A 14,461-nucleotide genomic window follows, 5' to 3' on the forward strand; every position below is an offset into this window, starting at 1 on the left:
CATTTCACTGCTTGAAGATAACTTACATCATCCTGCTCTCAACCACACGTGCAGATTTATTTTGCCATTTACGCTCAATAGTTTCTTTACTTTTTAAAGTGATAAATAGATTCTCTGTGAAAAGACAATTTAAAAAAGGTCCGGTCTGTTAGATTTGGAGGAATCCAGCAGACCGGTTGCAGATTTCCTCACCCTCCTCTACAGCGGCCACTGTGTTCAAGTCCCTTTATAGAGCCGGTGTTTGGTTTGGACGTTCTGGGCTCGCTCTGTAGATTTAAAAAGGTAACGGAAACACAATACCCAGTTTCAGGTGATGACACACTAAAAAAAGTTTAATTATGACTATTATATTACATTTCTGCGAATATGATCCAATTAAATCCATACACCGTACCTTTAAGTCTTTGGTATTCATCATTTTGTGATGTAGATGGCTACAATACTCTCAATCAAGACTCTTGGACAAAACACTAGAGCATGTCCCAAGAAACCAGTTAAATGTTTATGGTAAAATACATGTCATGTTAAATGAACAGGTGAGGTAACTTGTGTTTTGTTTTGTTTTGTTTAAATGACGACTTTACAATAAGATGAGTTTAAATAACATTTACTTGCTCACATCACACACATACAGAGACAACCATGGCGGTACAGATGAGAAGATAGCAGTCAATCAAAAATGGATGATGGTCAAACAGTACAGCCGCATCTCTTGGTCTATACACAACATGAGCAGTCTGCTGTGGCGCCACTCTCGGTCACATCAGCTTTCAAACGTACAGGCAAACGACAAAAACACGAGAGAGAAGCAGCAAATTCATTCAAAACACCAGACCAGAGGCAGGTATGAGAAAAAGAAAACAAAAGTTTCGGACTCCGAAAAATGATCAAGCTTAACTATATACACAGCAAATAAACACAGAAATGGTAAATGTAGATGGAAGCCAACACAGGGCAGGATGATATTCACAGAGAACACTGTTAAGGCTCGAGTGTAGCTGCATTTCCTAGCAGAAGTCAGAGGTAATGGGTTTTCACAATCAAACTGTCAACCAGATAATTATCCACAAAAAAAAAAAATTAAAAAGAACACAGACAGTCATGTCACTGACCAATCACCTGCCATGAGCTTCCATTAGTACCCCCCCAGACAGATTTAACTCCCACCAGTACTGGAAAAGTGAGGACAGGCTGCGTCCATCACTCCAGCTGCCGTCTACTCATCGAGAGGAGTCAAGCCTCTGAGAGAAGAGAGATGGTTAATGTTCCTGTATTCACCATCTGCTGGCAGCTTGAGAGATGGCACACAGCACATGTCCACCGCCCGCACCCACCCAACTCAACTATCGAGGTGTTTTACTTGGACATAAGACATTCAAAATTGACACAGAACTTCACATAAACACAAAAAATATTCAACTCATGGACATATGAGTGAGAGAAGACATAATGGCATCTTACAGAGGTGAGAACAGGTGAGGGTTGTGACCCGTGCCCTCCAAGTGCATCACTCAACAACCAGTGTAGAGAACAGACCGAACAAGATGGAGGGTGTGGATGACAAGAAACAATGTGGCACAGAATGGTAAAAAGTTTCACCATCATAAAACACAGGCAGGTACATACAGCTGTCATTGGTGGATGGAAAGCTGAATGTTAACCAATGAGGAGGCCTGATCCAGAAATAGAGTCAAACAGCAAAATCTACAACCCTGTGGAAGAGAAAACAGGAAATACAACACAAAAACACCATCTCATACAAACTACTGAACTTTTTACATAGATTAAGAAGGCTGTGTAAAAAAAAAAAAAAAAAAGTAGCGCCTTTGGAATAAAGCTCGTTTTTAATACTATGCAAGTCCCTTTGCCTGAAATTGTGGACAGCATCACTGTAGTGAGATGTCAACATACAAAGCAGCCTGTGGCTGCCACTGAAAACTGGTCAAACTATCTGTAGCTCTGCTGATACACCACACTCAACACAGGAATTTAAAAAATGCTCAAGAGAAAATACTTCATTTGCTAATTAACCATTTTTTTTCCTCACTGTACAGGTTTTTCAACAGGAAATTAAAAGTCAAATAAAAAAAAAAAGGAAAAAGTAAAAACTTAATTTACCAACACACTAAAATCATATATACACACACAAACAGAAAAAAAAACAACCACCAAAAATTCCCATAGAGTGACACAACTGTCCAGATGGCAACAGGCTGCACTCCCCAGCGCCCTCCAGGGGTCACTCACAGGAGTACACAAGAGACAAATCCAAGGACCACCAAGCTCAAGTTCTTTAGAGGAGACCGGAGGAGGTGCCTTTGTGTCCTGGCTGTTGAAATGCTACTCATGCAGCAAGAAGCATTCAGCTGCTTTTAGAAAATACGCTTTCTCTTCAAGTAGGAGTCTGCATAATGGCCACCCAGACCCTGGGAGTGCTGGCCCACATAGCTGCCCTCAGGGCTTGGCTCTGGAGACGGGATCAGGCGGGAGAACACACGCTTGTGGCTACCAATGGGAGTCTGTAATTGGTAAAAACAAATAAATCAAGCTTGATCTATGAGCAGTACATGTATATTTAAAGATAAGACTAAAGAAAGTGTCTATATTACCTTCACAGCATTCCCCAGGCCTGGGGGGTAGTTGGCGTTGTGGCTCACAGGAGGCATTCCCACAGCCTGAGGACAAACAACCAACTCTCAGTGACCCAGACTCCTTCTACTGAGGCTCAAGCACTCACAGAGCAACATTAATTATTGAACACGGGCTTATTCTTGGAACCTAACCCTCCACTTTTATATCTTGTAGTGCTACCTTGATGTTTTCGCACTGACAAGTAATCAATAGTTTGAAACCAAAACAGAGGTGGATTTCAAAAAGAAAGTCCAAAGCTTGAGGCTTACCCTGTTGAGCTGAGTGTTTGGGAGGCTGCTGTTACTGGAGGCCTCAGGCCCTGAGCTGAAGTAGGACAGGGGTGGACTGGGAGGGTAACTGTAGTGAGAAAACCTGTCACTGTAGTCAGGGTGGCGTGAGAGCTGCAGAGACAATCAAGTTCACAACTGGTTTAGTATCAGACAGAATGCAAATGATTTGGCATCATCAAGTGTTTTTCTGGCTTTAAATGCTGCATTACAGTAAATTAATGTAATTTTCTAAACTAAAATGTTTGTTACTTTAACTACTTTCCACATTAAAGATAAATATTTTAAGTATTAGTAGAAATCCCTACAACATTGTTGCAATACTGAGATCAAAGTATTTGGTCAATAATATTGTGAAATTTGATGTTTTTCTAAAAAAACAAACCAAAAAAAGAACATTTACACCATGTTGTCATAGCCAGAAACTGTGATAACGGAAATTTCTTGGTCATTGAATGAGCCATATACTAAAACACTTCCATCAGGAAAAGTAAAGTACGCCTAAGATTAGAGCCCAACCAAATACTTTGAATACCGAGGATTTTTGAGGCCGAGTCTGATATTAGGGAGTAAAAAATCCTGATGGATAACTTGCCCGACATTTGTTCTGTTTTTTTAAATGACTCCTCAAATGTGGTTTACACAAAAAGTACGCAACAGAATACTGAAACAGTAAACTTAATTGTGAATTTAAATCATTTTAAAATCACTCCAAGCATCCATTTTGGCATTATATTCTCTAAAAATAAAAGTTTTATAGATCAGTGCAAATAGGCTAACATATATGCTGATACCGATATATTTGTGATAGGCCAATATCTGCGGATAATAACAGGCCACCTGATATATCAGTCGGGCTCTATCTAAAACTGATATTTTATCAAAATCACTATTCTACACATCTCATTGTTTTTCAAAAATAAACGGTTTGCTCTAACCACAGCCTGCCTGTTAAAAACAAGAAATGCTGTGCTCTCCTGGGCAACAGGAAAGCCATGAATGACTAGGCTGGGTGGAGCTTTTGCATAACCACGATTCAGTGAGTCAAGATGAACTATGTGAGGGGGAGGCAGAAGCCACAGAGATGGCAAGAGAGTTTCAAAGTAAAAATGCTAATATAATGAAAATATTGATGATGTCTGGCACCAGTGATTCAGTAATGTATCACAAAAGGAAGTGATACAATATGTTGGTGCATCGATATTTTCTCCTACCCCTAATGCTCACAGTCTTGAAATGGTTGACTAAACACTACCTGCTGACCGAATCCTGCCAAGGCCCCGGTATCGAGGTTCTCCTGCTGTTCATACAAGTGGGCCAGGGGATCCTGAAGAGAAACACCAGATGGGCATCAGACAGGATCACATCATACAGCCTACTGAATGAGCAGCTGCATTGTAAATTCATCAGGTCACTATCTAGTCAAGCAGAACTAATTAATGTCAAAGGAATAAAACTTCTACGGACGAAGCAGTGGATATCTGGTGGTTACCTGGTGAAGTGGAGGATATTCTGGGCTGTAGGAGTCCTGGTAGCGCAGGTTGTAGTTTGGCTGTATGCTCTGGTGAGTGTGCTGGTTGGACACATTACTTAGTGTAGGCCTCTTCCTATAGGGGTGAGGCCTGCAGCTTCCTGCAGAAGAATTAAGTAGACAGACATTACATGCTGGAATAAATTTACTCAAGTTGATGCAGCGAACAAGAACAGAATGCCAAGTAGGAAAATTAGAACCACGCAGTGCAAATACAGCGGCTTACCTGAGGGAAAAACATTGTTGACATTGAGGAAGGCACCCTGAGGAAGGTTCACATCTTTCGGGGGATCTCCTAGTATGGATACCTGACAGGAGGGGAAAAGGTGACTTATTTTTGCCATAGGAAAAGAAACTCATTTACACTTGGGTAGAAAAGCTGGACAGGAGTAAAACAGGCAGAAAGCATATTATGTAAATTACATGGGAACTCACCCCTTGTGCTGTGAGACCATCTGCCCCCATCATGCTACCCATCAGGGGCATGGAGATACCCTGCAGGGTGGGAGAGGAAGTCTGGGGGAAGGTGCACGCTGCTGTGGGGGACTCCTGCTCTCTTGCCAGGGCTCTGCCAAGTGGCACTGGCTTTAGGGGGTTTAGAGGATCCGTCTGAAGACCGAGACCTGGGACTACACCACCTAGGGGAATTAGATAGAGGCATGTTAGTAAATTAAAATTTCTCAAATATTTAATCAAATTTGCTACAGCTCGTTTTCTTCCTACACTACAAATGTTAACAAACCTAAATTAAGTACATGTCGTGCTTTTAAAAATTCAAGTACTTCCAAGGTACCTAAACCAAAAATGTCATCACATCCAAATTGCTACTATAATGAAATGACTAGAGGTACAGAATACTGTATATACACACACTACAGAGGACACGTGCATTCTGAGAACAGATGGTTGCCCTCATGACGCCAGGTTTAAGATGGAGCGACTCAGAACAGAAAAACAACCCCTTTTAATTTTGGCGTTCATGTCAGTCAATCTAGTCCTCTCCTCGTCTGGTATCAAACAATGACTACAGACTTATTTTCAGATGTTAAGATTATTGGTTTCAATGAGTGGTTATGTAGATAAAACACAGGATATGTTGACCTCGGAGCCATGGTTAAAATTAAGCATTTTCCAAATTTGAAGACTTTGTAAGAAAGCTAGTTTTACAGCTATGGAGACAACACGACATTAGGACTTGTATAGAGAGGACAACCACAATAAACAAGCAGAGAGGGCTACAGATGTTTAGCATTATAAGCAAAGCAAAGACATGCAGTTTGTGGCTCAAGGAGCTACGGCTGGAGTGGGCGGATGCCAAACCTTGGGGCAGGTCTCCGAGCAGATGGACTCCCTGCTGGCCAGGCAGAGTGGCCAGAGGATTCTCCCCAATGAGTCCTGCCTGCTGGCCAAAAAGAGAGCAGAGTTCAGAGTCACAAGAGGGTCACACAGCCGGCTACGACACTCGAGCAGTGAAAGACTGCTGAACAACACGAGCACACTTAATTAAGGCTTACTCACCACATATGAAATTACGTCCTTACAGAACACTTTTTGTGCACAATGGAGTAGTGCACCTACCACATCACTCAGCACCACTCAAAAGTACACTCCACACACGCACACAAAAACAAACCTCACCCTTTCCTTACCTACGCTGGCATTGCGGTTTTTTAATCACCAATCACATAAAAATGACCACATCACACTCTGACAGCCAAACACAAAGATCACTCACACAAGGCACGAGAGGGTTTTCTTTATTGTGCAGCACCTGAGCCCATAGCAGATGATTTCCCAGAAAGGCTTGCTAATAGTTAATAGGGAAAGAGCAGAGAGTAGGGGGAAAAGTGTGTGTGAGTAGAAGAGGATGAATCAAAAACAGGCTGGGTGGTAAGGAGGCACGAGCCAGGGCAAAAGGCAGAAAGGTGCTCATACCTGCTGGGCCTTGGCCTGGTTCTGAAGGAGCATCTGGAGCAGGGCGGCAGAGAGGGCGGGGTTGGCCAGCAGGGGCACTGTGGGGGCTGCCCCGAGGAGGCCTGCACACAAAGAGATCATCAAGATCCACAGCACCAGAACAAATCTTAAATTTAAGCCAATAAGAGCTGGAGAGACCCTCCTCACCTTGTTTGTGTCCCTGTGACAGTGGGTTGAACAGCATCTTGAGGGTGGCAGGGTTGTTGAGGCCCGTAAGTATCTGCATGGCCGTGGGATCAGGGAGGAGACCTTTACCCCTATTCACAGCCTTGAAGGGAGAGGCAACAAGACAGCCAATCAGCACAAGTTCAATGACAAACTAAACTGTGGAGATGTGAATAAAGTACATCAGTTTGACTTAAATACCATGGTTTGAGCAGCAATCAACGCAGCCAACATGCTTCTTCCAGGAGGGCCAGGGGCACAGAAGGACACCCTTATGTGCGTCCCACCCAGTAGCCTGCCATCAGTGAGTCGCTGTGCCTCCTCGGCCATCTCAGCTGTGGCAAACTCCAACACCGCAAACCGCCGAAAACTTCCATCTTGTCCTTGAGCCAACTGTGGAGCGTAAAAAAACACCGGTTCTAGTCACAAAGACACAATTACCAGAGTGCCAATAAATACAGCACACAGACGCATGGTACAGGCTGCCTGGTTATAGGCCTGTGGTTACACCCTGGATGTTCAGCACACCAGAGCTGCAATCATTAGTCGATCAATAGAAAAGAGAATCGATCAAGTCATTTTTCGAGCCAAAAATGTCAAACATTTGATGGTCCCAGCTTTTTAAATGTGCGGATTTGCTGCTTTTTCTTTGTCGCTCATGAAGAGTCTTTGGGTTTAGGACTGTTGGTTGGACAAAAGAAGCAATGTGCAGATTGCACTTTGTGAAAAATGCTCATCACAATTTCTCAGAACCCAATTTTTACATTTTATGAATTTATGTATATTATGGACTGAACAATTGTGAAAACAATCTGCAGATTAATCGATAATGAATATAATTGTTTCCGCTCACAGCACATGTGAGCACAACATCTATCTAAAAGCACATTTATGTTGTAAATACCCTGAAATGAACCAGAATGTAAGCTCAAACCAAATTAAAAGCGATACCGAAAATCTCCCAAAAGAACAAGTTTTGTTTATTAGTAACACAGTGATTCCTCTAACAGGTAGCAGGTAGGAAATTCTGTAGCACTGACAGGTTCTCATATAGCAGCCTCTCATTTAAGACTCAGGTAATTAACACTTCCTCCATGTTCTAAAAATTAAATGTCTAATTTTTTTAAACTCTTTGGTATGTAGCAAAAGAAATTACCGTAAATAATAGGGACTGAAACTCATTTAGAGTTTGGCAAACTTAACTTTACCTACAGCTTTATATTTCCCCTGAGAAAAGTTCCAGATCAAATCGGAAAACTTTGTAAAAAAATACCACATCATCTCATGTTTACAATTACTAATAGATAAGTACTATTCTGCTGACCATATTGCTTTTAAATTTCCTCTTAAGGCCCTTTACTCACCATCAGTCACTAGATGTGGCTTCATGATTTAATAACACCAGGTTTCAACATTTCATAAGTGGGCCAGTTGTATCTTGTTAAATCTAGTGCTGGGAAACTACAAAGTTTCCATTAAATCATCACATGATCCTTAATCATCACTGCCTTTGCCACAATCGCTTAAAAACCCTGGAACCAGCAGAAACGTACCACCATGCGTGCTGTGCTAAAAGGACATCCCTCTCTCCCATTCCAGAAAAGCCGACTGAATGACACCACCTGGGGATGTCAGGTGGTCATCACCATAGAAACCAGCAATGCTCATCGCTATAGAAACTTTGAGTGGCCACAGGAAAACTGGGGTAAAGGTGAAAGGTACTGAAAAATCAAATATGGAGAGCAGTTTCTGCCATCTGTAAGCCTTCAGTGTCAACACTGCTATCTAACTATACGACAGACATGGCAGCACCAACCTGGCAGCACAAACCTGGCATCAGCCAGAGCAAATCAAACATGAGCGCACAGATTCCCAGGCTGTGGCAGCACACAATCTCCAATATCAAAAGGCTCTCTGAAGTTTGGTTAGTATGGCCTTGCGTAGCATAAATCAACAGTGTCTACACACAGACAATGTGTTTACAAAGAGCTGTGACTACAGCTGGGAGGTTGTATTCTGCTTGGAAGTTAATGCTCAAAGAAAAGCACCATCAGGCTGAAAATAATGAGTGGTTTCAAAATTCATTAATTGGCAGAAAATGTAAAAAGAAATCAGTTTTGTTATGATGAAGGACTCCCAGTGGACAATTTTCACATTTGACACTGACTATGGCCTTAAAATAATACTGCAATATTTTTAGGCTTTATGTCAATACACATTATGTATCTAGGCATTTTGGGATTTCTTCAAAATCACTTCTTAAATGCTAAAACTAGCAACAAAATCAAGTACCGCGATATTTTTGATTAAATACCTACATAATCAATATTGTGACAATATTGTAGGGATGACTATTGGTTCACAAAAAAAGACTGGCTCAGAATACTTGCCAATTAATTTTCTATCGATCAACTAATTGATACATGGAATAAATGTTACAGCTTTAAAGTGGCATCACATTCATTATTCTTGGCATAAAAATACAATCTACAAAATGTATTCTTCTCAAATCATATCAGTTTCACGTGTTTGTGTGGGGTGAATTTGACCTGGCAGAAGACTGGTGCATGGGTGTCGGCCAGGGCGTTGCGGAGGTCTTGGGCTGTCAGCAGGCTCGGGGGCAAGCGGTCCACACACAGGCATTTAGAGTGCAGCAGTGGGTACGTGAGGGAGCCCACCTCAGTCCAGTGGACATACAGCATGCGGGAGCCCAGCTGCTTTCCCAGCAGCTCCGACTTGGCCCTGGCAGCAGAGTCCTTCTTCATGTACTCAACAAAGCCGTAGCCCTTAGAATGCCCCGTGGTGGCGCTGTACACCAGAAAGCAGCGCTCCAGGTTACCAAAGGGCCGCACCAGCTCCTCAAACTGCTGCTGGGTGAAAGCACAGGGCAGGTTGGCGATGCACAGCAGAGCGTCTGTTGGCTGCAGCTGCACAGAGATCTCCCTGTCCCGTAGCACATGCTGGTGGAAGTCTTTGATGGCACACTGCGCCTGTTCCCCATTGAGCAGTGTCACAAAGGCTGAGGGAGGAAGAGAGACCAACACAGTTTGGTGTGAAGTGAGGGACTGACATTTGTGCAGTCAGCATTCAGAGAAAGACATTTCCATACACAGCAGGTCACAGGTAGCAAACCTTGGTTGTGACACCGTTTCTCCTTCAGCACGTCTGATAAAAAGACAGCGCTGGGGGCACAATGTCACCACAAACCAGCTTTCATGTCACTGCGATATTTCCCTTATTGAGACTACAATGGTTGCCATAGCAGCTGAAAAGAATCAAAGGCATTTCATCTGACTGAGCATCGTGTTGATGGCTAAAAAGTCACATCTAGACCTGGATGACTTTTAGTGTTATTGCACCTGCTTTATAATGTGTAACAATGTGGACGCCTGTTGTTCAAGTGCAGAAAGGTTTACTAGAGCCCCACAGTGTGCTGCTTCATGTCGAGCAAACATCCTGCTACCCATGTTTTTGAAGAGAAGCAGACAGGGTGGGGGGTTACAGGTATTTCTGACAGGAAAAAAAAAAAATGTAATATAAACTTTTTTCAAGCCAACCACATTTTGTATGAAAGCCCCTTTAAAATTTGACTGGTTATCTTCTACAACAGTGTGGTAGACACCGTCCACACCCAGAATTCACCATCTGTCTCGTGCAATTTTCTGGCAGGCCATTATTTTGAATCACTTTCTAGTTGAATATTACAGAGCTAGTCAACGTGTAAAAACATTTTAAATGCATTCTTTTAAGCTGATGTTTCTGACATATCAGTTCGCCTGATAAATCAGCTTTGACACTTCTGAAACGCACGCTGATCTTTCATTCACTTAGACCAACGTAAACAAATAATTCCCCTGAATTAAGACACAGCTCACATTTTAGGGTGTACAAGGTTGATTCACCCATTTTGGTACATTAATTGCAGAAAACAGTCGCCTTGATGCATACAAATTGATGACCTAATGTGTCTTGGTGACAAATAAGTTACACCACTTCAACAAAACAGATCAGTAACTGACGACAATATGCATGATGTCCTGAGAATATCATAACTATGTAAAAAGACTGCTGGGGCAGATGCTGATACCGATGTTAGGGAGTGAAAAACTCCAATACTATTTATACTGTAGGTATAAAGAATATATGCTGTATAAATACATGTCATGCAACGAATCTTCAAATGAGGTTATCAAAGACCTGGCACATAGATAACCGTGTAATGGGGGCAGGATATTTTATATTTTAACAGTAAACTTTATTGTCCAAAATGACATCAGTGCACTGAAACAGTTAACTTCACTGGGAATATTATAACTACAAATTACCAAAAGCATTGTTTTCTGCATTAAAAAGGTTTTCATATCAGTGGATAGCAGGCAAAATATTTGCTGATCCTGATGCATCAGCGGGCTCAATGAACTACATGTGCTAACTAAATGATAGACAGATACTTTATTGATCCTGAGGGAAATTCAAGGTCTCCAAGCATATAAACAGCGCTTTGCTTGCATCAAGCATTTTTCATGCACTCCAGCCATATAATTTCACCCCCTAAAACTTAAACTAGTAGATAAGTTTCAACATGGGTGAAAAAAAAAAAATCTCACTGGAATTTTTTTTAGGATAACCTTTCTTACTGACAAACTTTCACAGCAGCTTATCGTCTCCACTAGAACTGCCAGAGTTAGCACAGTATTGTGCACAACACTGATTCAGTCACACCCCCACACAGCTTTAACACATACCAGCACAATAGAGACATAATTAGTGTAATTTACTTAAAAGGCAGGGGTGCACTGATATATCAGCTGAGCTTCGGTATTGGCCGATAGCCACCTAGTTGACTCCCATCGGCATACAAGATGAAATCCAACGATAGCTGTTGTGTCACATCAATTTGGCACTGGCACATTCATGAGCTACTAGCTCACGACATCCCTGCCTAAAGCTTGTAAGGCTACGAATCTGCTGAAAAATTCTTATCACTGAGTGGGTAGGGTTTTGAAGTAACTTTACTTAAAAAATATAACTTAATGTAAAAGAAGGTTACACTAAAGTTTGTTTCATGAATTTGTACAACTTACTTTGTATTCTTTCAAAGACAGTGTAGTGTAGGGCTGATAAAACTACATTCATTTAATTTATTTTGATCATCAAGATTTCTTTGTTTCCCTGGCACAAAGTAGGGAATAAAATGAAATAAAAAAACCTCAGTATTGGCCACTGCATCCCTAGTGAAGGACAGATAGTCACCACTGGTGATGAAATACTCTAGGTGCAAATATTTTAATGAAAAAAGGGCTCCAGGAGCTTGTGTTCAGCATTTTCTTTAGAGTCAGGAACCCTTTACTTCTTATGAACACAGCCATTCAGTTTGTGAAGCAATTCGTCCTCATCAGTTAGACTTAGGCGGATAGTGAAATCCAGACAGCTCGAGTTGTTTAGAACCTTGGAAACGAACCTTTTCATGAACAAAGCCCTTCAGATTGTAAAGCAATGTGTCCTCAAGATTGTAGCAAACAGTGAACTGCTCTAAATGCAGACAACTCGAGATGTTAATGCACCTTTCAATTGTGTTTGCTAAAATGGCTAACATGATGGACGAGCAGTTAGACCCACCTGTGCCCTTGTATTTGTCAACAAAGCAGTACTTCAAGTCATAGTTTCCCAACAGCTCATGGACCTCCTGTGGGGAAAAAAAGGAAAAGACAATAATTACATCCACACACTAATAGTCATCCTCGCATTGCATTGAAACCCTTTAGTATGATACATAAAACACTGAATTTTAACTTGTGGATTTTGCCTTTATTTGATCATGGATTGCTTAATTGTAAATCTGGGTAATCACGTAATTAACTAATTCATGTCCACTGGGAAACTCGCAACAAGTGCACCTGTGGAGGGGTGAGAGGTGAATAACGGACTCATTGTTGCCGGAGAAATTGTTCTGCGCTGCTTTTGACATTCACAAACAAATGGCGATGCTGTCTAGCATTTTCTGAAACGTTTTGTCTCCACACCTTCCACCTTTTGTTATATTGCAACTCACATCTCGAACTGCCACTACGCACCCCCACCCCTCAGTGCGAACAATGGTACCGCCCGCAGGGCCCAGCGCTCCCACGAGTCAGGCACGTTCCCAAAAAATGTGGCATCATGAGTAAATCACTGCCTTGTTGATACAACCACAAAAAAAGACAACAGATGGGCTCGTGAAAAAGTTCCAGTGCACCTGTAAAACTTAATTAGAGAGTATAATCACTGACAGTTCGGGCTCGGAGGCTTGAATACTGAAAAAAACACGAATAATCAAAGCGACCAAACTTCTGCCTTCGAGGCCGGACTCGCAGGTCATACAGGCCACAGATGACCATTATTGACAGTTATCCGTCCACCTGACAGTTAACCTAAACCGCGTTTGTCGGCGAACCCAGAAAAAATAAAAACACAATACTAGTGGTGCTCGATAGCACCCAAAGGACCGTGTGTTGGCGTTTAGTTAAAACAGTTGTACTGTGTTTAAAAAAAGGCAAAACATTGCATCAACCGAAGTCTGAGGCAGCTAACGAGTTAAAAGGCTAGCAGGCTAGCATAGGTTGCATGGCAGGCATAACGGAGCTAGGCTAAGGTTAGCCAAACGGACCAATCAATCAATCAATCAATCATCCAACGATATAAACCTCCAATCGGTTAGTAGTCCTTACTCATACCTGGTTGCTGACGTCGGAGGGCAGATTTTTTATGATAATCTTTCTACGGTTGTAAAACTCCCGTCGAGTTCTCTCTAAGCGGCTCTCGACCTCTTCGGGGCTCAGTGATGTCAAGTCCTCGTCGACCCTCCGCTGACACTCGCGTTCCGACGTTGAGTCCTCTTCTCCGGGTTCGAGTTCGGGGTGCCGGCGGTCTCCGGGCATCCAGTTTTCGTGATCGGCACCGAGGTCGTAGTTTTCGTGAAGCGGGCGAGAGGCGAAACTGAGTCCGGTGTCTGTGCTTTCATCTCTGGCAGCTGTGCTAACAGACACGGCGGCCGCCATCACTCGGTTTGGTGGAAGTTTTGTCGGTCTGGATACTCACTGCGATTTGAGCAGTTTAAACAATACACACATGGCCCCAGCGCCGCTTCTCATTGGACGAGAGGGGGACGCATTCTCCATGACTACGACGTAATGGAGCGTGGGGGCGGGGCCACGGCTGTTTTCTCTGTATTCTACTCCAAACTGGATTTAAATGGTACAGATTTCTCAGCGTGGCCTTAAAAACAGTGGGCATATACCTTATTTCAGGGGTTCCCCAGTTAATGTGACAACAGCCAAGTAAAAAAAATAAAAAAATAAAAAACACGCTATTAAAAAGACAGTTGCACAGTTTTTTTAACCTATGCTATAAGCAAGTTGGATTAGATATAAAGATTTGGACTATACATATGATTAAATAGCTATTTGATAACATCAACATCAGAATCAGACACTAGATAAATTAGATAGACACAGGGCACACGTACACATCTATAAATGCATCCAGCCATATGCATAACTTTAGTAATCATGTTTTATGTTGGTTTTGAATTATAAGATTATAAGATATGTGTATTTATTTGGATATGTGCTACTTTCATGGTTTTCCTGTTAAGTGTGTTTTGTATGATAAAGGCCCAGCCTTTCAGTCTTTTCTATTGGAATAAAATAATAAAATATTACATAGTACATATTATTTTTCTTGTCATAGCCTTGGATGTAGAGGGGCTGATGTTGTGAAGTTACAGAAATCCTAAACAATCCTGGACTGTGGTAGCCTGTCTCAGCTGACTGATCAGTCTGTGTTGTTATTAAAGAATACAGAGACTCTGGTGTCTTTGGCAGTGGAGCATGCC

The 14,461-nt window shown here is 42.1% G+C and overlaps 1 protein-coding gene across 3 annotated transcripts; it reads right to left on the reverse strand.

Annotated features, from left to right (window-relative positions):
• Positions 1–591: 591 nt before the first annotated feature.
• Positions 592–13,664, reverse strand: raver1 (ribonucleoprotein, PTB-binding 1). Of its 3 annotated transcripts, XM_073495374.1 has the most exons (15): positions 13,302–13,664; positions 12,208–12,274; positions 9,138–9,607; positions 6,790–6,981; positions 6,571–6,691; positions 6,385–6,485; positions 6,185–6,256; positions 5,770–5,848; positions 4,885–5,087; positions 4,676–4,757; positions 4,411–4,550; positions 4,174–4,245; positions 2,901–3,032; positions 2,610–2,675; positions 592–2,519 (listed from the first exon to the last, which is right to left on the reverse strand). In XM_073495374.1, exons 1-15 carry the CDS (start codon positions 13,623–13,625, stop codon positions 2,373–2,375), a joined length of 2,268 nt encoding a protein of 755 aa, XP_073351475.1. In that variant the 5' UTR covers positions 13,626–13,664; the 3' UTR covers positions 592–2,372. The 3 variants fall into 3 exon arrangements, with proteins under 3 accessions (XP_073351475.1, XP_073351474.1, XP_073351473.1); XM_073495373.1 differs by lacking the exon at positions 6,185–6,256 and having other exon boundaries at positions 13,302–13,663; XM_073495372.1 differs by lacking the exon at positions 6,185–6,256 and having other exon boundaries at positions 5,770–5,851; positions 13,302–13,663.
• Between the last annotated feature and the right edge of the window lie 797 nt (positions 13,665–14,461).

Source organism: Pagrus major, chromosome 23 (assembly GCF_040436345.1).
Source record: "Pagrus major chromosome 23, Pma_NU_1.0".
Taxonomy (NCBI): Eukaryota; Metazoa; Chordata; class Actinopteri; order Spariformes; family Sparidae; genus Pagrus; species Pagrus major.